At 37.1% G+C, this 22,634-nt stretch overlaps 1 protein-coding gene across 1 annotated transcript; it reads right to left on the reverse strand.

Moving 5' to 3' along the window:
- Positions 1 to 5,789: 5,789 nt before the first annotated feature.
- Positions 5,790 to 21,921, reverse strand: LOC116294013 (protein HIRA). Its single transcript, XM_089033090.1, has 32 exons — positions 21,792 to 21,921; positions 21,173 to 21,235; positions 20,458 to 20,568; positions 20,243 to 20,333; positions 19,712 to 19,806; positions 19,228 to 19,323; positions 18,421 to 18,749; positions 17,806 to 17,862; positions 17,618 to 17,668; positions 17,254 to 17,324; positions 17,018 to 17,123; positions 16,478 to 16,706; positions 15,896 to 15,957; positions 15,469 to 15,554; positions 14,940 to 15,066; positions 14,293 to 14,351; positions 13,769 to 14,061; positions 13,359 to 13,384; positions 13,123 to 13,236; positions 12,983 to 13,043; positions 12,617 to 12,710; positions 12,269 to 12,331; positions 12,093 to 12,191; positions 11,893 to 11,951; positions 11,349 to 11,454; positions 11,150 to 11,272; positions 10,711 to 10,786; positions 8,490 to 8,577; positions 7,688 to 7,742; positions 6,897 to 6,942; positions 6,752 to 6,797; positions 5,790 to 6,459 (listed from the first exon to the last, which is right to left on the reverse strand). Exons 1-32 carry the CDS (start codon positions 21,826 to 21,828, stop codon positions 6,389 to 6,391), a joined length of 3,090 nt encoding a protein of 1,029 aa, XP_088889216.1. The 5' UTR covers positions 21,829 to 21,921; the 3' UTR covers positions 5,790 to 6,388.
- Between the last annotated feature and the right edge of the window lie 713 nt (positions 21,922 to 22,634).

Genomic DNA, 22,634 nt, shown 5'->3' on the forward strand with positions numbered 1-22,634 from the left:
GAGCGCTACTTTCATTTGTTCAAAATATTTCAATAGAAAGTAGCAGTACAATATAGATCCCATTTAAAGCGGAGAGACAGATTCAATAGAATAATTTCAAAATATATTCAAACAGTTAAAGTAAAGACAGCTAGTCTAGGGAATGGGAGGAAAGGGGGTTGTAATAATGAAATTGGGCCTCCCCCCTTTTGTAGAACGTCGGGTAGACTGAGACAGAACCATCAAAAAATATCCGATATCGATCGAATCGCAAGAACGCCGCTGTTACTATGGATACTGAATTTGGCCGAGTAAGGAATCGCTCTATTGTAAACTCAAAACAAGACTTAATACTAATGTAAATATTGAAAGAAAGTGTGATTTGAAGTTCTGTGTTTAACTTTTGTACGTGAAACTAAAAATACCCAAATTTATTTGGAGGAAAAGGTCAAAGACAAGGAAATTAATGTTGAAGGCATTGATGATTTATGGCTGTCACAAACTAAAAACTGGAAATAGATTTTTACTTAATGTTGGAGAAAAAAAATGGGGTGGGGGGTGGGGAGGTATGTTGATTGTTTTTCGGCGCATTTTCACCAGTTTCTGAAACTTTTTTCATCTTTTTTAGCCCATAATCGTAGCGATCGAGCTCCATCGAAATTATTTTGTACGCCCAAATAAGTGAAATAAAAACAAACTACTTTCTAACACGATTTATCATTCTTGCTTCAAAGCGACATTAACTTGAAGTGTGTCGCAAAAGAAGTAAATAATACCTCAAAATGGGATTAATTAGTTCAATATGGAAACACTTAGCTATAAATTAAATTTTTAACATAAATTGTGGTAGCCTTGAAAAGTAGCAGAGAACTCGATGTCTCTAGGAAAAAAAATGAGATAGATTTAAAATCATTTGAAGTGGGATTATTTTCATTGACATGCTGTCAAATGGCAGTGAAATACTATCTAGGATATTACGTTAGCAATGAGTTAGTTACTTTGAACGATATTAGAGCATGCATTTTAATCAATGATTTTGGAAGCAGTTTAGTTTTTTTTTTTTTTTTTTTTTTTTTTGAGAGGATTTTAAAACTCTAAAAGAAATCCGTCGAAAACTAAAACTCCCAAATAAGGTTGATGTAAGGCAGCTGATAAAAGATTCATTGCTATTTATTTATCTCGTTGATAACGAAATTAGTATCACGTAGATATAGCCTCGCTTAAAACGGCCAAAGTGGATTGAAATTTGCTCATTAAAAACGAAGATAACAACAAAAAATGAAATAAGTCTAAAATTTCAGTTCAGTTTTAAGTTTACTCACAATTGTTGTAAGTCGTAATTGTATTTAAGTAAGTTTTTTCATCTTTTCACGGTGTATAATTTACCTTTTCATCATTACTGTTTCATTAGAAACACCGACGCAGCTCACACTAGTTCTTAGCTAGTTATATCTTTTTAACAAGTCAGTGTTGTTTTTTCGAAGTTCTTTTAAAAATTAATGAATAAGATTAATGAGGCTGCTTTGCTGATACTGAGCTGTGTTTGTGTGCTTATCAATGATTCACAAGGTACTCCTAGTTTAGTCATTATTTGGGATCTTATTAGTTAACATTAGAAAAAGTGAATCTTAGGAAGGATTTTAATTTAACACGAATTCTCTTGGTCTGGGATACACGAAGCAAGTTGAATTAATAAGCCAAGCGATTGAACAAGAGAGTAGAAGGATAAGAAAGGAAAAAAGAATGAACTAAACGAAGAATGATGGAAAGAAGTAGGGAAGAACAAAAAAAGAATATAAAGAATAAAAGAATAACAGAAGGAGAAAAGAAATAGGAAAGAGTGAGAGAAAGCAAAAATGCTTTTGAATAAAAAAAGATCAGAGAAGAAAGAAAGAACGAAAAAAAAAAGAGAGAGAGAGAGATGGAAGAAGATTCGTAAAATGAAAGAAAGAACCCAGTGAAGTCGTAAAAAAAAGCTGTGATATGATTGGTTGCATACCGTAACTATGGAAACACAAGTTTTAAAGAACAATTACTACGAGAAATAAAAAATAATCCTCTAATGCCAGAAAACCTGTCTTTTGATTGATTTTTGATTTGATCCAATTTAGCTATCAATTTCTAAAACTTAAAACTCGAGCACATGTAAGGGCGTTTCCGTGGCAATTGCAAATTAAGTCTTCTTGCCTACAGCCACGTCAATCATCGATAATTATCGAGTTGGAATTGAGTTTATTACGCATGCGTAGATCTCACGCAAAAAATGAAACTAACGAGAATGAAACTCCACTCAGTATCTGAGAATTGATAAAAAATAATTACGGCAATCGCCTCTTATTGATAGCAATTGAATCGAAATTGATTTCTCTACGCATGCGTAGAATCTCACACGAAAATGAGGAATAAAACTCTACTCAGATGTTGAGAATTGATAAAAATAAATTCAATATACAATAAAAAGAGTATTACAGGCATATTTCCTCCCGAATTGTACTTATTATTTCTTCAAATATCATAATAATATACAACAAGATTAAAGCTGTCTATTGTGCTTTCCTACGCCGCCTACACGCCCGTTCTCTAGAGTTTTCGTTCAAGATGTTTGTTGCAGAACACAAGTGTCTAACGTATGTAATGTGGAAGTCGTGGTACGATAGTTTTCGCAAAATATTTAATCGTGCTAAAAAGATGGATGATCTGTTTTACAGTGAGGAGACACTTTAGAGACGAGTTTTTAAAATGCTAGCTTATTGTAAATCATCGCAAGTCGATTGGAAATAAGATTTATTTCCATCAATCGGTGTTTAATATTTGAAGCCAATGCTTTATTTTTGAGCGCTTAAATCCGTAGAAAATTTACGAAATAACCTGAAAAAAATCGCTGTAATTCCGAAAAAAACTTTTGATTTTCCCCGAACTTCTCATATTAAGATAAGAGAGACGCTAGAGGGAAAAGAGATAAGAGGACAAAAATATAAAAGAAAGACTGAACGAAAAAATAGATAAATAATTCCAAAAACAAACGCAGTATAATTCTAACCAAATTTTAAAATAGTAGTTCAAGTATCTCAAGACGAATAAATATTTTTTTCGTTTATTCCTTTTTTCCTGTAAACGAAGGACCTATTTGTGACCTATTTTTGGAAATTTTTACGAAGTTAGGATTAACCCAAGATGACACTTAACACCGACGCAGTTCAAACAGGTTTACTTGCTAATTTTCATTCATTCTGTAAATTGTTCTCATCCCTCTTTGTAGTTTCCCTCTTGAAAATAACTTTTGCTATGAAATTCTAAGAGCTCGGAAAGAGATTTAAGTGGTTTGCAGGGAGATTAAAAAGCCCTGAAAACCTTTATACTTTACAATTCAAAGTAAAATGTTTCAACAGCTTCGTTTTGTAAAAAGATAAGTTATTTTTTCATGAATGAATTAGTTTAGAATTTGGTCATTTTGCTGATGAATAAATTAAGACTTAAAAGTTTGCTAATTGAAATATAGCAAAGGTAATGCAATGTAAATGTAAGTGGTGTTTTTTGTAGTTGCTGTTGTTGTACAAAATGACCTTATTCATTTTACATTTGGCAAAATCCCATTTTGTATTATAAATCTAGGGAAAAGTTTTATCTTAGTTTAATCATTCAAGTTTTTAAAAAGATGCAAACAAAAAATCATAGAACACGGGATAAATTATTTCATTCTGGAAGAACAGTGGATTCGTGTACGATTGAGATTCTCTTGATGTCGCTGCTAATTAAGTTCTGGTGAATTTCGCGGGAACATTTCGCGCCAAAAAAAATCACGTGCATCGAAGAAAACCGCGTGTAAGATGTAAGCAAGAGAAAGATTCCGAAAGATAAAATAAAATAATAATAAATAACAATATGTAATCGAAAGGAGAAAACATAAAGATTTGGGAAATCAATAATATTTATCTAAAGCTAGCCTTCGTTTTATAGACCCCCCGAGATTATAAACAAATCGAAAGTTTACCATAGGTTTATACGCCTAAACGAATTAAGTTAGAAAATATATTTCCTGCTTATCATTTGATGAACAAAAATAAAAGTAGGGACACTTGAAAACCGGATGATGAAGTAAACTAAATATATAAAAAGATTTAATTTATGCTCACACATTTTGGATCAAAAACAAACTCATGGCGAAATAAGTAAACTCGACCCGAGATTTAATTTTGTGAAGTGTAAAATCCATAAACTATGAATTATTTCTAAGCTAAAGAAAACTATCGAAGAGAATCCCAAAAAATTTGTATCTGTTTTTAAAAAATTCTCCTATGAAGAAATTATAATTTGTCTGCTGTCATAAAGAAAAGCCGAAAGCAAGTGCAACCATATTGATATTAGAATAGATGGAGAAATCCCCATTATTTTGTATGAATTTTAAAATTTACAAAGAAAATGAGATAAAAACCTTCCGAGCTATACACAACTCAATTCCAAATCGCTCCAATTTGATATAATCGAATCCCTCGGCAGGGGGTATCATTAAATAGCGATAATTGAAACCCCTTTTTAGTTCTAATTCAAAATAATCGAGGGAGAGCCTGATGCTACGAAGACAAACATCGAGAAAATACGCAAGAGATGTCATAATAAATATTGCTTGGTAAAAACAACATTTTTCCTTGGGAATATAGTTATATACCTTGTTTGAAAATACGAGAAGTAATACAAGATAAGTAGTGAGTTTTAGTTGAAAATAATGAAAAGAAATATAAAAAAAAATTTCTTAGAAAAAGTACAACCCTATTTGATATGTACTGTTTTCAGAACTTAACGCTATCGACTCAGAAACTGTAACTTTATTTCTGTCCCGAGATTGATCTTAAATGGTTTATTATAAATTTTTTAGCGGTAACTTTATGGCGAGAGTTCTCTCTGCTAATGATAATGACTTATTTTTTTCAAAGATTCGAGTTATTCACACCAATTCGCGACAATTTTCATCAGTTCAACGACTCACGTCTCGCGTTTTCGGTGCCAAAAACAGGATTTACGAACACGAAGGTATAAAATGACATAAATATCAATAATCATATATTAATTAAGTTCTATAATTTATTCTTTTATTATTACAATACAATACAATACAACACAACGTTCTCACATAATAAAATAATATACTCACAGTTATACTTATACAACACAGCGCTTATTTTCTTAGTTATTTCTAGTAGTCTAAACAACATAATACAAGCTTTATTGGACGCCGAAAGAAGTAATGTTTCGCAAAGATGCCGGCTCAATGATTCGAATAACGACACGTGGAAGGTTTCGTGAACGATTATTCTCTAAATATTGGCGCCATATTACGATAACCGCCCACAGAGATCTCTCAATTTCCCCGAAAGGCTACCATTAATGGAGTTCTCATAGTACTTAATTAGAACCGTTGGTTGTGAATGCTGCGTCAATAGGGAAACCAATTAGAAACGGGCGGAGCTTGGAGATAAATAATAGATGCTGTTAAAAGATACATAGTGGAGGGGTTACTTGAAGATATTACTAACTTTAGCGAGAACAACAAAGACTTACATCCAATAGTCGAATATGGTTGAGAATAAGCGAATACTGTAAAAAACAACAACGCTGAGAGCTGCGCATATCGCGACACGAAAATGAGCTCTAGAACCGTACAAAAAATGAAATGATTTGGCCTCCAACATTGGTTCGCGAACGCTTAAATGTTTTCTACCCAAGAACATTTTTGTAAAGAAAACTACCAAGTAGACAGAGTAGTATAGAATGGCCTTATTACTCACCCTCCCATCCCATAAAGACAAAAAGTATTGATCAGAAGAAGGGAGTCGAGGCTTTTTAAATCGTCTCTTAGCCTCCTCTTCCATCCATAAAAATAGTATTTAATGTATAGAAATGGAGTAAAAACATCCCATCACGTGCCCTCCCTCCCCTCCCTTCAAAGACATTTTTATAAACTGTAATAATAATTTGAAGTCAAAAGTTAGTCTAGTCTCCCTACCCTTCATATATAAACAGCGTAATAAATTATGAAATAGAAGATTTCTGCCAAGAAACAATCAAAAGATTGCTCAAAATATCACGTCCTCGCCCCCTCTCAGAGAGTTCATATGCCTCTCTTACCACGGCAGTCCTTACATTCTGAGATGAAAATTCACAGGCTTTGGGTCAGCGCCAAAATGTATTGCACGCATGCGCAATGGAGAATTTCTTACAATTTTGGGTCAGCGCGTACACATAATTCACCCATGCGCATCGAAGTATATCATGAGTATTTTTGCCAAGTGCCTCGCATTTCATGCGTCAGCGTTGAGATATAATACACGCATGCGCCATGGTATGTAAGTCTACTTTACGAATGCCTTTAGTCTTGGTTCTTGTTAGCAACCGTCACGGTAATAAGGTCCTGTCACCGAGGTTCCACGGCATCTAACTGGTCCTTGTATTCAGTAAACAGCCTCTGAAGTCGAATGTTTGTACCTGTGATGGTGATGGTGTCGATTAGTATCTTCTCTGGGGTTTTTTTCTCCACACTTCCTTTCCCTCTCTCTCACTCCCTCCATCATTACGTGCATCCGTCTATTCTTGGCTCTCCATCCCTCCATCTGTCCTTCCATCCACCATTTCATCCATCCATCTATTCTTCCCTCCACTCTCCCTCCATCCATCCGTCCATCCATCTATCCATCCGTCCGTCCGTCCGTCCCTCCCTCTCTCCCCTCAATTCACTCATCCAACCGTCCATTTTCCTCCAGCAGTAATAATTTCTTACCAATAATAGGCAGGATCTCTGCCAGCAATTCTCTCTTTGTATATCCCTGAAAACAACAAAAACTCTACGTTATACCAACAACACACGGCTTTACTCATGGTTAAATAGAAAATAAGGTAGTAACAAACTTTGTAGAGGTATTTACCAATATTCTTGGGGTCCACCCTGAAATCTTGCTATGTAGACTTGACCTGAGAGAACGAAAAGATCAAATAAGCAGAGGAAGAAATGTGAAAGAAATGGTACTCATTCTGCCTTTTTTTTTTTATTTCTTAGCAGCGCCAAAACGGCGTTCATGCTTAAAAGATTTGAAAAATACAATACAAGGCTTGGGCTTCCTGTGAAGATGCTCAATATGGGAATTGACTGATCCATGTTGAGAGAAATGAGATTGCAATCATGACATATATATCGACTCTCTGCATATATCATGTTCATACCATGATCGTAATCATGATATGGATCAATGCAGTGATAATGATGCTAGATATACTATGATCTATCGGGTATCGTGACATGCACTAATCAACAATTGCAACAATCGGCTTTGGCTTAATGTTTTCCCATTTCAAAACCACATGTTATTCTGTTGAGAATAAGATTTCTTGTTTCCGTGGTGTCCATATTCATGTGTCCCTCGTGCGCATCCATTAAACAAAGGGATGATACTCTAGGAAATGACACATGGTCTGAAATAGGAAACCATTAAGCCAAAGCCGAAAAGGCCTACGAGCCAAGCACCTGTTTAAAGCCAAAGCAAGCTCAATCAACAAATCCACAATCGTTGTTTGCGCATCCGTGCGCACCCTCTCAACCGCGTAATTTGTACTCCAAATGAACGTCCAATTAATCCATTTTTTTCTAACCTGATATTGCACTATTCATTACGTAGTGTTGAATATTCACCACTGGGAACTGTTTTTTTTTGTTACTAACCTATACGGGGGTCCAAGGAATTCATCACAAACTTCTCGAAGACGTGACTCAAGTCCTTGAATTAAACAAAACCATAAATTACAAACAGACGATAGTTGACCACACGCTTAGTGTTAATGATGGGAGATAACTGTTGGAGGTTACTGATGGAAGGAAAGTTGGCGAGGATGGTATAGACAGCTGGATGTGATCAGTCACAACCAAACAAAACAATAAATAAATCATTTTAAAAATACTTTGTTTTCATAGGATTCTATTGTCCTTATCTCAGCTTTTCTTAAACAAGGAAAAAATTATGAATACACAAATTATAGTTTGTTATTGTTATGCTTTTTCTTATTTCATTGAAATCGTACGCGTTTCAACTGAAACTTAAACGAAAAGACAGTCTTACTTTTTGTCTTTTTTCTGTACAATCTTTTTATTCAAAATTTGTTCGTGATCGTATGATTTATTTTCTTTTTTCGTTTTTTTTTTGAAAGAAATAAAAATACAGTTGGTTCTTTTTTCTTTTCATTTTTTTATTTGATAAGGCTTTTTCATTCTTTCTCGTCATAGTATCATAGTCGCACTTACGCAATTTCTGATTGTTGATAAATATTGTTTTATTTATTTATTTATTTTAGTTTAATTTTAGAAATGGAAAGACATATATTTACTAAACAATAATTACGAGTTTTTCAGTCCATGAATTCCGGGTCACAACACTACTTGCCCTCCCCTCCCCTCTTCCCAAAACCTGGAATAAAAATGAAGGAGTTCCTCCAAATATGGGGTAAGCCTTAAAAGAACTACTTCTTACCTGCTTGAACTAAATAGCGAACATACGTCATTAACCAAAAATGGTATTCTGTACCAGACCCCAGCGCCACGCACGCGGACAATTGGTTCTGTAAATAAAGGTTATTTTTGAGTGATACTAACAAACCTTTTTTTTTTTTGAGAGTTGTATGGTGGTGAGATATTTATATTTTAATATTTGGAAATGAGTCCATATCTGTTTTTATGGGTTCCCTGTGGTGCCTTAGCGGACTCTCCTCAGTCTCTCTTCTCTCCATTACCATAGGAATCCCACATCTGAGAGAAAGATAAATCGCGTAGGAGGCTATAATATTGAAAGCCAAAAGATAGCGGAACGTAGGCGTACCGGATAATAGAAAATGAAGACATCGCAGCTGATGGAGAGACTAGCGGAACCACTGATGACTGATGAGTATGAATACAAGAAACATCGTGTCCTAATATCATTATCCAAGAGGGAAAACCTTATCAAACCGCGTTTCTTTAAAGCTGTTCACTTTCTTTAGTAGGAATGTCAAGTTTCTTGATATTAGACATAGAAAGAGGTAACGTAAAAGCTCTTACCCTGAGGGTAGGTTTGAGGGTTTTGAAAGGTTTTAAAGAGAAGAGTGTAAGGATAGGCCGTCTGATAAGATGTCTCGCATTATGTTATTATTTTATTATTATTATGTTTCACAATGTTTTGTTAAGAATAATATAAGTTTTAAAAACATCAAAGGCAGGTGAATGATGTTCGAAAATATCCTCAAGAAAATCCATGGAAAAATACCATTACTGTAATAATATAGATCGTGAAAAAGTTTTAGATTCGCCGCTACGAGGTGGAGAAAAAGACTGGGTCGAGTTGGCATTGGTGCGAAAACGTTAGCCTGCGTGCAGCCGAACTAACTGACTGTTAAGTTCGTCTATATATACTATACTATACGAGAGAAAAGTCCGGCTGCACGCAGGCTAGAAAAAGTAGATAATCCATTTAACGTTAAGTACGCTTCGGAAACATAGGCATCTCTTTTCAGACGCTTAAATGGCAAGATGAATATAAGAAAAATCCCTATAGAAGATGGCTTGTCGAGGCTTTTCGGTACTGAACTCTATATTTTGATAGGAATTAGTCTTTCGCTTGCGGGCGAGAAACACTAACGCGGTGTAACTTAGAAAGGGTTAAGTATAATTGATATTTCGGTGAAATTTATTTCTTTTTTGTGTTGAAAGGGAATGGAATATTCTTCGCTGTTTGCACTATTAATTTATAACTCGAGGTTATGTTTTTATTCTTTGTATTAATCGGATTTATGAACAAATTTATAGAGCTTCATTGTTTTGAAATATTTTACGGCTTTTTCTTTGAATTTTCAATAAAATTGAGTTCGTGGGAAAGAAAGGATTAATGGGTGATTCGATAGAAGGACAGATAAATTGATGCGTCGAAGACGATATAGATAAACGGATGAATTAATAACTGGGAACTTGTTTTTCCCCTGCTGAGTTACAGAGCACTTTAGAAAAATGATTTATTGAAGCATTGAAAATGAAAAACTCGAGTCATTCTGAGATATAAATATCGGACTTTAGGGACATGGAGATTGAAACAGATCAAAATGTCATTTTGCATTCTCAACAGTGTTTCTCAGTAGCACGCGCATAATCATCGTCGCGATGAAGTAGGTTTTGGCGTACGTCAATCAAGGCGTTTCCATGGCATTCCATATTCACGTGCCCATGAAAACTTCGTTTTTTTAGACGATGTCATGGAAACACATGGAATCACTTTGATTTACGTCCACAAAACCCTGTTTTGTTGATTTGCTCGCGTATTCGATTTTAATGCGTTTTATCAAATGCAAAAGCAAATACATTGCTCATGCGTTTGCGTTGCTCATGTAAATCAGGCTTAACAAAACTTCGAATCTCTCATGTGTCCTTACAGTACTTATAGAGCAGTTTTCGTATGACTGTGAAAAGCTCATGACACGAACACCATCGTGACACGACAAGGAATACGACAGCCCAATCACATTGCACGAGAATTTACTCTCCATCCAATCAAATACCCGGAACACGGCATAAACACGGCGCGGACACGGTCACGCCAAGGTCACGGCACTGCCGGACCAATCCCATTGCGCAATTCAGCAAGTCAAAATTCTAGAAAAGATTACGGTCACGGCACGACACTGAGCTTTTCGTATTCATGCGAAAACTGCTAATAAGATTCAACGTACCTCCAAATGAGAAACAGTAGCAGTCTGCTGACGTCCAGGATTAGAACGAAACATTCGACCACCTTGATGTGCCAGCCTGCCAACACAATAACACACACACATCACGTGATGAAAGAGAATAGCCACGTGACAAAGTATCTTGACAAGAAGTTTCACGATAAAACCGACAGGTTACTTAATTGATGGCTTGCAAGTATTCCCAAGATGGTTAAAAGACAAAAACATGGCGGCCATCTTGGTGCCGTTAACAATGGATGCTAATGAGAAATATTTTGTTAAATAGCACCAGCGCTCCCCCGACAGGCAACGATGACGTAACGTGTAATCGGAGAATACAAGTCTGGAGTCGCGAGGGCATTGGGAACTAATTTCCCCAAGCGCTACTACAGGAAGCCCAATATTGTTTATCAGGATCTTAATGAGTGTTATCAAAACATACCTCGTGCTTTGGCCCTGGAGTTGAGCTAGAGGGCCTCTAATATCAAAGGGATCTTGACTGGGTGCATTTGCCTTGTAGTCAGCATTCAAAGCCAGACAGTCATCAGCTCGAACAAGTTGTATCCTGGGGGAAAAACACAAAGCATTGGTACATTAAACCACAGGGTTCCCATTCTTGTCTTTGCTAGACTATTCCTTACCAAGTTCCCACGGTTGGATCAAATGAGTAAGAGCACTGGTTCGAGAGAGTGATGACTGGATGACCTTTGTCTGTGATACTGGTTCGCGCGATAGTGATGTCGTGGCCTGACATGAAAACACAAAATAAAGAAACATAAGAAACATTATTACAACACACAGTGCTGATTTTTTGCTCATTTACAAACTAGTGGACTATTGCGAATCTTCATTCCTGATTGGCTACGCTTGGTCTGTTAATAACTTTTCACAACAGTATGTAACCTCGTTAAAATTGTCTTGAATGCAAGGCCTACATGAGAATACAAAAGAAGAGCCACGAATCCAACAAGAAAAAGTGTGATTTCTTTTGTATTTCCATGTTAGCCTTGCATCAAAGATACTTTGGAGAAGGGTTCATTGCATCCTGCATCCCGATTGGCTTCGTTACGATGAACGTATAAGTCCATTAGAAGACGCTATATGATTGGCTATTATTTGTCATTATCCCCTTCAAAAACAAAGGATTTAAAACAGAGAAAAAATAGTTTGAACAAATAAAAATACCTGATAAGACTGCAAGAGCCGATTCGTTTTTGATCACAGCAGTAGAAAGTTTCGAATCCCTAACAAAAAAAACAAAAAAATTTAAAGGAATAATAATAATAATAATAATAATTTTCACACAAAAAAATACTAACAAAAAAGAATTAAATAAACCAGTATTTCGCCTTTCGATACCATGTGGATTGACATGTGTCACTCACCAGACATACACGCCCCCTGATGACGTCACTGTCATGACGTAGTTGCTACTGCATTGCAAGATGGATGCTGTTGCATCCAGTATGAGGATTGGCATTATTCTAACAGAAAGAACAAAGAAAGATAAGGTGTTTAATCGAAATTTCTGTAATAAAAAATACGGCGAATTTTCACCTACCTCTTTCCTCCGAATGAAAATATGTTTAGACTTTTATTTGCACAAGCTACGCAAACGACATTTCTGATGAAAAAAGGATAAAAAAACTTATAAGGTTACCAGGTATTTATTCATATTTATCAGGTTCATCATTCCAATACGTCTAGGTGACATATAGAGCTGCGACCCGACTTTTAATATTCGACCCACTTCTGGGTTAACGCGTCGTTTTGGCGCGAAAGTTCCCGCCAATTCCACAGGAACCCCATCATAGAGAAAACCTTTTAGTCCAATTTATCTTTAACTCACGATTTACTTGATGGACAGTAGTTTACTGCCGATTGAACTGTTACAGAGGTAACAACATACCTGTTGCCTGCCAAAGCGATACCAGGACTGGTCAACATTGCTTCCCAAGATACCTTGCCAGCAGATACACATTTGACGATATGGACAGCATTGACTGTGGAGAATAGCGATAAACGAAATATCATTGGGTGATGAGAAAACTAGATAGCACAGGGAAAATATTGCATGCACTATCATCATCAACAACAACATGCACCACCCTTATCGACATCATCATCAACAACAACATGCACCACCCTTAACATTATCATCATCATCATCATCGTCAACATGCACCACCCTTATCAACATCATCATCATCAACAACGACACATACATGTACCATCATTTAACAACATCAACATCAACAAAGCGACATAGATGTACCTGATGAGCCGAGATTGTTTTCCAGCTCCAACGTGACGATATCTGTACCGCTGCCAGCGAGCTGCAAAAACGGATTCATGGTAACTAGTATTTTAGCGGATTATTCGTGTAATGTCTTTATATCTTTATTTGTTATATACCTGTACAGTCAGAGATTTTTCTGCAGCGGGTGATGGAATGCAGACAGTGTGCCGTACGGAAGACACCGTAGCGATGCTGTCATCATGGTGAGCATGGTCTTCTCGTTGACGAGACTGCAAAGACAACACATTTATCAAGAAAAGTAGTATTGATCCATTCAAGTATTGTAAATACCAACAACATGGCGCCAATAATGTAACATGTACCAGCAAACGAAGAATTTTCAAACACTTACGGAAGACGTGCTGGAGGACTTGGTTGCTGCAAACGAAACATGGAAAGATCTGAGTTAGTACTTTGTGTACAACGACAAACGGCCAATAAATTTGTTTTAAAATTAAAAAACAGAGTTTGAGCATGGTGGAAACTAGTAAGGTTGGAATGGCATAAAAATGGAGAGGAGAGGAGAGGAGAGATTAAAGGCAAAGAGCATGCGCAGTAAAGAAAAAAGCAAGAATAAATGTTAGGAAGACAAACAATCACAAGATGCGCAATGTTTTACCTTGCAAACGGGAGGGAAAGAGAAGGGAATTAAAGGAAAAGGAACGTTCGAAAGTAAAGAATGTGGAGTGAAGATGAAAAAATGGCTAGATAAAAGAGAGAAAGAGAGAAAGAAAAAACAATCATTGAACTACAATGCTTTACCTTGCTCCTTTGCGTCCTTGCGTACTCTTTTTGCAGTTCCAGTAACAGTCGCATCACCCTTGCGTTTCACCGATACCGTCACAGCCGCACTGTTCGTGGATGATGCTGATACACTTTTAGAAGGAGACGCATGATGACTGGCAGCGTTGGACTTGGTAGGCGATGGATGATGGGTCACTGATGTCGTCTTTAATGGTGATGAGTGGACGGCAGATGAAGTACTCTTGGTCGTAGTTGTCGTTGCTTTGACAAACGATATTGTTGACTTTTCTGTGATCTTGATGTCTTTAGAGCTGCAAAATGAATCACAAATCGTCCTAATGTTATAACTATCAACGAGACATACATACTGTCGATGCATACAAGCACTCTTTCTAGATGACCACCACGTTCATGCATTCTGAGATACATACAGCTTGCCAGAGCATCATACTATAGATTTATCAGTCTAAGTTACATCATACACTTGTATAAAGTTTATTCCTTGCGTATAAAAAGCGCAGACTTTGATGAAGAGTAATTACCTTTCCTTAAAACCTGTGGTTGATTGTTCTCCGATTCTAGAGTGTAATGCAGACAGACTCTGGGGATCAAAAAGATTAAGGTTAGAGTTGGTTAACTCGAATGCTCCATGTAAAACATCCACAGCCAATGGGCCCTTAAAGTTTTTTCTTGAATTCGAGGCTACGTGTAACATGGGAATACAAAAGAAATGCCACAAATTCCATCGAGAAAAAGTTTGATTTCTTTTTTGTTTTCATTCCGTTAAAATCAATATGTGAGTTGAGCGTTGTGTGCATAGAACATTGGATGTAGTGGTGGTGCGTGTGAGCGAAAAGTGTCCCCAATTAGTGCGAAAGCGCTAGAACGACTAGACTTATTTTTTTATATTTATATATTTTATTGTAGCCTCATGCAAGATAAACTTAAGAAGGATCCATTTGAGTCACTTCCGAGCAGAGTAATTAATGCAATCAAAGTTCCCTATAATCAAAAAACGTCATCCAAAGTCGATACTGCTTCCATCGTACAGTATAGTCATTAGTCATTGTATGCAATGTTGACCATAATGCCCCTGGTTTGTCACTTTTCACCATCGTTTATTATAGTCCACCTTAATAAACCATTGTGGACTATTACCAGACGTTAGTCACTATCGCTGTATGATTACCTGTGATGTTGGTATCTTAGTCAGATCAGTTGCACTGGCAGAGGTTGTTGCCAGTGCTGGTGCTGCTGGTGCTGCTGGTGTTGCTGCAGGTGCAGTCTGGCTGCTCCCATACGGTAGAGGAGTATCGCTAAAAAAGGGAAAAAGGCATAGAGAGATATTACAACATAAGAAAATGACAATGCTACAATAATAGGGGTTGCACTGTATAACGTAATCAGGCACGTAGCTAGGGGGGGTGCAGGGGGTGCGTTCGCACCCCCCCCCCCCACGCCCCCCCCCCCCCCCCCCCCCCCACGCGAGCTAAAGATCCGCTTTTTAAGCAAGTGAGATTTTGGCTGGTATGATATTTTCACGTAAAACTAAGTAAAAAAAATCAATTTTACTTTAATAATTTATCTACACCTATGCGTCCTATGGGACTTTAAAAAAATAAAGTATATGGTTGGTCCACTTTTTGTAAATTAGCACCCCCCCAACAAAAATCCTAGCTACGGGCCTGGTAATGCATATAAGAAATGGCAAGACTCACTTGACATCCATTTGTGCCACTAAAACTGGAGTAATCCTTCTCCTCCCATCTTTAGTTCGCGTTTCTTTCTGCTGTTCTCGTACATTCTAAAATAATAATAACAGGTTATTATGAATTCCTTACTTTCGCAAAAATCAAGTCCTAAATTCCAATTCGATCATGGAATGAGGGCCACAGGTTTGTTAGCCAATGGCTATTAAGTGCTACCCTCGTGAAAAAAGGACGTTTTTTTTTCTTTCTGTTATTTCTTAGGTTCTCTGTGTTGTCACTAAGAAATGTCAAGGTGAGAATAGTAAGTTTACAAGCCACAGCGTCATACGTTGCAAAACTGTCACGTGCTACCCTCATGAAATAAAGTTTATTTTAATTATTATTGCGTTCAATAGTTTCTGTATTATATTGTGGAGTATTTCTTTGTTTGACTTACTATACTCAAATTGCTTGCACTGTTGGGACTTGGGAAACCAGATCTTGAGTTACTCATAGATCCTAAAAACACCATTGAAAAGATGACTAAGAAAATAATGATATTATTATAGTATCATCATCATCATCATCATCATACCACATCAGCATCATCAGAATTCTGAAATTTTCTATTAGAATTCCATGATGATGAGGATGATGATACTGCCATCATCATCACTCATCATCATGTATCATCCATCATTATCATTATCATTATCAATTATCATCATCATCATCAGTTATCATCATCATCATCATCCATCCTCATCTATCATGCATCATCATCATCATCATCCATCCTCATCCATCATCAACATCCATCATCCACAATTTTATAGATACTGAGTGATACTTGACAGTCTCAACTAGATACTTTTTACTAAGATACTTTAAAACCCTGACTATTGGACTGACTTACATGTAGGGTTTGGACCCCATGATGTCCATACTACAAAACATGTGCCCAACCAATTACATGCAGCCAATTAGAAGACAGCAACTAATAAAGCAAATGCAAGATGCAAGGGCACTTGTTACTCACCATTAGAATTCTGAGATATTTCTTGTTTTGGTGGGGTAAGGGCAGAGGTGCCAGATGGTACCAATGGGGGTGGGGGTATGGATGGTTTATTGGCATTGGCCTGTGCTTGTTGTCTCATGATGTGTCTCTGTTGGATCTTCAGCATCTCTGGGTTTTCTATTATTGATGAAGCAAATTTGGATTTGTTGCTGCTGATGCTGATACCATATACCTGCTTGTGGAACTTTTCCTGGATACAAAAACAATTTGCTGTAAAAATAGTATCACTTTTTTCATCAGCCTCTTCTTATCATCATCACCATCATCATCATCACCTCCATAATTATCAATAACCATTACAATCACCATCATCACCACAATCATACCCATCACTATCTCCATCATCATCATAATCATTATCATCATCCTCACCACCAAAACCATCATCATCATCTCCACTACCACCACAACTTCCACCATCAGCTTCACCAATCTCATCATCCTCTTATTCGTCACCATCACATCATCATCAAGCATCATTAACATCATTGAACATCATACCTTCTCCTGTTGTGACATGGCTTTCCCAAGCTCTTCAGGTGAGAAATCTGCATAAGCTACAGTCCCATCCCATGAACAAACTAACAACTCGAATCCTGACTGGCTCCTGCAATAAACGACACAATCATACAGTTTGATTGGAACAAATTTTAATGATGGCACTTGTATAAAACCCTGGGCCACAGAAACATATGTTTAAAAGAGTTCTAAGGGTCAGAGAAGCACATTGGACTTACCAAGACAAATCCATAACAGAATGGTTGAATAGATCATGAATCACAACTAAAGGTCTTTTCAGTGATGTTAACTGGAAGGAAAAAAACATGAATAATACTAAGAAAAAAACTTTTCAGCTCTTCATAGCCACTTTAATAAGGCTGAGGAAAAAACTGGTTCAAGTTGTCATTGCAGTGCATTTTGAGGTTGTTTAAGGGAACAAAATAGACTCCATCTTCAAAAATATGTACCCCAAAACAGTCCCAAAATGCACTGCAATGACAACTTGACCAATTTTTTCCTCGTTTTCCGGCATGGCTAATAAACTTTAAATTATTCTGCATCATATTCACGAGTAAGATAAAATGTTGCTGATGAACTTACCCAAATGGATAAAGAACGATCACGGCAACCAATAGCACAACACGAATATTGCTATTTAAAAGAAAAATAAATTTTAGTTAGTTTATAGCATCAAAGCAAGTTAAATGTAATATCAAGTCACGTAATAGAATATCCAAGTTTGAAAAGTGAATGCACAAAATATTGAATAATGAAGTAATATTTAGCACCTTTAATCTTGTTGAATCTCCATTAACCTTTTTCACAAATAGTTTGGGGTTAAATCTCTGAAACACAAAAAATAACGATCAGAATCTGAGGACAAATTTGGTTGAATGGAGTGAGCTACAGAGCTGAAATATAGCGCTGCCCTTCGGCTAGTGATATGTACTGCAATTGGGAAGGAAATTATGATTTTTATTGCCGAGTTATATTATGTGCCTCTCCCTTTTACTTTCTTGGGTGCTTGGGATCCCTGTGTAATAAAGGAGGGAAGAGGGATTGGGAGAGGACGGGAGGAGAAAGAAAGGAGATGTCTCGTGGTTTGTGACAGTCATCTCTCCTCGGTCATATTAATGTCATGTACAGACCACAGGCAGCCTATCAAAGAAACATTAAACAACAATCATCAAAGCAGAGAGTAGGCTAAAGGCTGGTTTAGACAGTACGATTTTCACCTACAACTATTGTATACAGCATGCTGTCTGTCGTAGGTGAGTTGTAGGCTTGATTTACACACTATGACTCGAGTTTTAGGATGGCGCGAGCATGTTGTACACGATAGTTGTAGGTGAAAATTGTACCGTCTAAACTGGCCTTAAGAAAAACTAAACAGTAACACATACCACGCAAGTGATTGCTTTTCTGTGCCCAACAAAGTCCATCCTACTCTTCCAGCCATCTCTCTCAAGGATCTTGGCCACAGGACCAGAGTTATTCATAGCATGAGCTGACACAACATAGTGTCCATCTGGTGACCAGCTCAAGCGCAATACATGGGTAGTACCACTACATTCTGTGAAGGGTTCTGTTACTGATGTTTCTTGTTGCCAGTCACTTGTTCTCCAGACGCGAAGGGTCTTGTCGTCAGCTTGCGATGCAAGATATTTGCCGACAGGATCCCAGGTGACGCCCTTCACAAGACCAGTATGGCCTTTCAGAATTTGAACAACCTCTGCAAAATATGTGTAGTATATGTATATGATTGTTATTTACTGGCCAGGAGGTCCGGATAGGGAAAAACTGTGCCCGAGATCTTGAATATACGGGGCGAGGCCTAATGGCCTCGGTCCGTTTCAAAGACCGAGGGCACAGTTTTTTCCTATCCAGACCGACTATAGGACGGTAAATAACTTTTTATCACGTATTTTGTTTACTTGTTTTTGTAATCATTTTGTTTTGTTGTTTAACGGCAAAGGATACCGGGCTGCAAGCTCTCAAGCGCTGGCAGATACTGACAAAATACCTCCCGCTCAAACAGCCAATCAGAACACACAATTCTTTAGGATACCAGACCCGAAAAAAATAAATAGTATTATTGAAACAGTTGAAATCTGCCATGCAAGGGTGATTATGTGTCCAGGGGGAGGGGGGTGAACTTTCCATGTACTAGCTAGTCCTGGATCTGACCCTGTTGTCAGTCATTACCATACCTGGGAATCTTTGTGCATTCCATATAGTTATAGTATTATCTACACTTCCTGAAGCCAGGAAAGAGTCATCAGGAGACCAGGATAAATCAAGAACATCTGAAGGAAAATATAGTACCAATAAAACAAAATTATTTTTCTTCACAACCCTAGCTCTTTCCCTCCAACTTTTCATGAGGAAAGTATGCGCATTTACTTCAGGGACTGTTGGCTGATTGTCAGTTAATCATTGACTTTCTATTTGCCAAAGATTAATCAACAGTTTGTCGATGTATGACTATGTAAAAGGTAACATGTACCACTTGTTGGCTGATTACCATAATACGCTCTCCTCTCCTCCAATACTCCAATCCAAATCAAAGTTAACCCCCCACCGACTCTCCCACCCTTTGGATATTTTCTAGGACTAGATACATGTACTGTGGGAATTTCAAGGATAATTAACAATGGAATTCTACCAATTATTGTATGTACCATATATATTTACCTCCACTGTGTTGCCTTAAGTTATGAACACATCTCCATTGTTCAATGTTCAGTTTGCCTCTGCCTCCTCCAAATGTTGTCATTGGGCCATGATATCTGGTTTGTTCAAGCAGGTGGATTAGGTGATTTAAATATAACATTATTTGTTACATAGAATTTCAATTAACAGAGATTTTTGATTGTACATGTAGATGGTACAGCATTGCACAGCACAGCACGAAACAATATAATATTTTAATGCAGTAAAGGATAGCATAACAGACTACAGTACAGCACAGCACAGCACAGCACAGCACAGCACAGCACAAAACAGCATATTATAGTGCACTAAAGGATAGCACAACAGACTACCGTACAACACAGCACAGCACAAAATAGCTCAGCATAGCTTAGCATGTAATAGTGCATCAAAAAACAGCAGAATACACTACAGCACAGCAGAGCATACATGTAGCACAGCACAGCACAACACAAAATAGCTCAGCATAGCTCAGCATACCAAAGAATAGTAAAGCATACCACAGCACCATACCTTGTCATCTGCCATATCATGACCAAGTTATCATCTCCTCCTGATGCTAAGTATTTCCCATTATTGGACCAGCGCACACAATTGACGCATGCTAGAAGACAGAAAACCCAAGTACAGTTTCATCAGACACCATTTTTTCCATTGTGTCTGCTACTGTCCTCAATAAATAAATTTTAAAGAATTTACTGAATTTAAGTTCAAATCTAGTTACTCACCAAGATGGTTGTCCATCGTACAAAGTAACTTTGGAATATCATCATTAAGCTCTTCTTCTTCACTTTTGATTGGACCCATGTTCCAGATTGCCACTTTACCACATTCATCACCTGAAAGAGGACAATATATTTCATGATTAAAGCATGAGTTGCATACTCCAATTTCGGGTCTTTCTGTATATACTATTGCATTCTTTATTAGCTTTGTTCTGCTATTGTATAACATGTGGTCATTTGTTGTTGATTGAATTACGGAAAATGTGTCCAGGAACCAAAGAAAGAGACCCAATTTTGATTTCTCTGCTACTTAGAGTTAAAGTAGTCTAGATTGTGCGTACAATATCCATGTACATGTTCCAGTGAAGCCCCATGTAATTTTAAAGTGTTTGTATTGTTGTAGAAGTAAAGCATCCTTTACTTTACCATTTGGCATTTGTGAATAATTCGACAGTGAAATAAGTCTAACATCAAATAAACATGATATTAACTGAATTTGAAAAAAAATTCATATATTCTTGGGATAAATTATTTCATACCCACCATGTTTTTTGACAATAACGAAGCATTCCTCATTAGCTCCTTTCATTATATGAACCAACATGGTGGCTCTTTTATTATTATAGTATTTATATCCAGGGGTTATTGAGTCATATGGTTGCCCCTCAAGAATATATTTGCCAAAAAATAATTGAATAATATTACTATAAGTATGTACCTTGGCCTCCAGTAGCAAATCTTGAGCCATCAGGATGAATATCAACTGAGAATATTGGTCTCCCTATGGAAACAAACCAATATAACTCATTAATAACATCATCAAGTATATAACCTGGTAACACTACAAACATGTAAATCTCAAGAAAGCTATACATATTTATACCCATGAGAATAGGAAACCTTCGTTTAACCCCGAGTAACCTCTTTATTATGTGCTTGAAATTATGTTAAAAATATAGCTAAAAATCTATTGTCTATAATCAACATGGCTTCCATGTGAGAATGCTCTGGTTATCCATTACATTGCAGGCTGGCTATAATAGATGTATATATAATGCTATTCAAGCTACATGTAGTATACGTGGGTACTTTCCAAGTTTCAATTTCTTGTCTGATTTTTGCACAACGTTCACGATAAAGCGTAATACATATAATATTTCATGCGCAAAATATAATACGCATTTCAAGGCTCTAATGCGCTAAATATTCATACATTTTGCTTTCAGAAGCATTTAAAATACTCAAATATTAGATTTCAATTAAAAAGTCAACGAATCTTACAATCTTCAGTCACGTGTTTATTCTAACCACTTCTGTACGAATAAAGATAAACTTACCATCATGGGAGACCCAGTTAGGCTTGAGAAGCCTCATTTATATCAAATATTATGTACAAAGTGTGTAAAAAGCATTTGTTTTTTTGAGATTATTTTGATTGTGGATTCGTTAGAAGTCCGCCATTTTGATTTAGAGGTGGGAAACCGCTGATTATGGTGCTTGCGGGAGGTAGAGTAGTACCCAGGTCCCTGTGTCGGGTCGTTTGGCCGGAGCTGCGAATGAAGAATGAAAGGGATCGGTGTCCACTGGTAGAACGAAGCTTGGGATTGGGCAAAATAACAAAAACAAAGAAAGCATGGATTATGGTGAACAATGTGTATTGTTCCACATGTGAGCTGCGTTCTTTGCTTTATCTCACCATTCATTGTTTGTTCATCCACTCCCAGGCTTCGTTCTGCCTGTTGTGTGTTACCCAATGAAAGACAAAAGGAAGGAGGAAGGAAGGAAGGAAGGAGGAAGGAAGGAAGGAAGGAAGCAAGCAAGCAAGCAAGCAAGCAAGCAAGCAAGCAAGCAAGCAAGCAAGCAAGCAAGCAAGCAAGCAAGCAAGCAAGCAAGCAAGCAAGCAAGCAAGCAAGCAAGCAAGCAGGCAAGCAAGCAAGCAAGCAAGCAAGCAAGCAGGCAGGCAAGCAAGCAAGCAAGCAAGCAAGCAAGCAAGCAAGCAAGCAAGCAAGCAAGCAAGCAAGGAATTAAGGGAGGGAGGAAGGGAGGAGGAGTGGAAGGCTAATAATTCAGAAGGATTAACATTTCTACACATAAAAAAAAAACATTTCTGATCAACAACATTATTTTTTCGGGATTTTTGCAGGCATAATACAAAATTGAAGGAAACATATGAAAGAAAG

Source organism: Actinia tenebrosa, unplaced genomic scaffold, assembly GCF_029948245.1.
Source record: "Actinia tenebrosa isolate PJP-AT-01 unplaced genomic scaffold, QUT_ActTen_1.0 PGA_scaffold1__47_contigs__length_23844297, whole genome shotgun sequence".
In the NCBI taxonomy this organism is placed as follows: Eukaryota; Metazoa; Cnidaria; class Anthozoa; order Actiniaria; family Actiniidae; genus Actinia; species Actinia tenebrosa.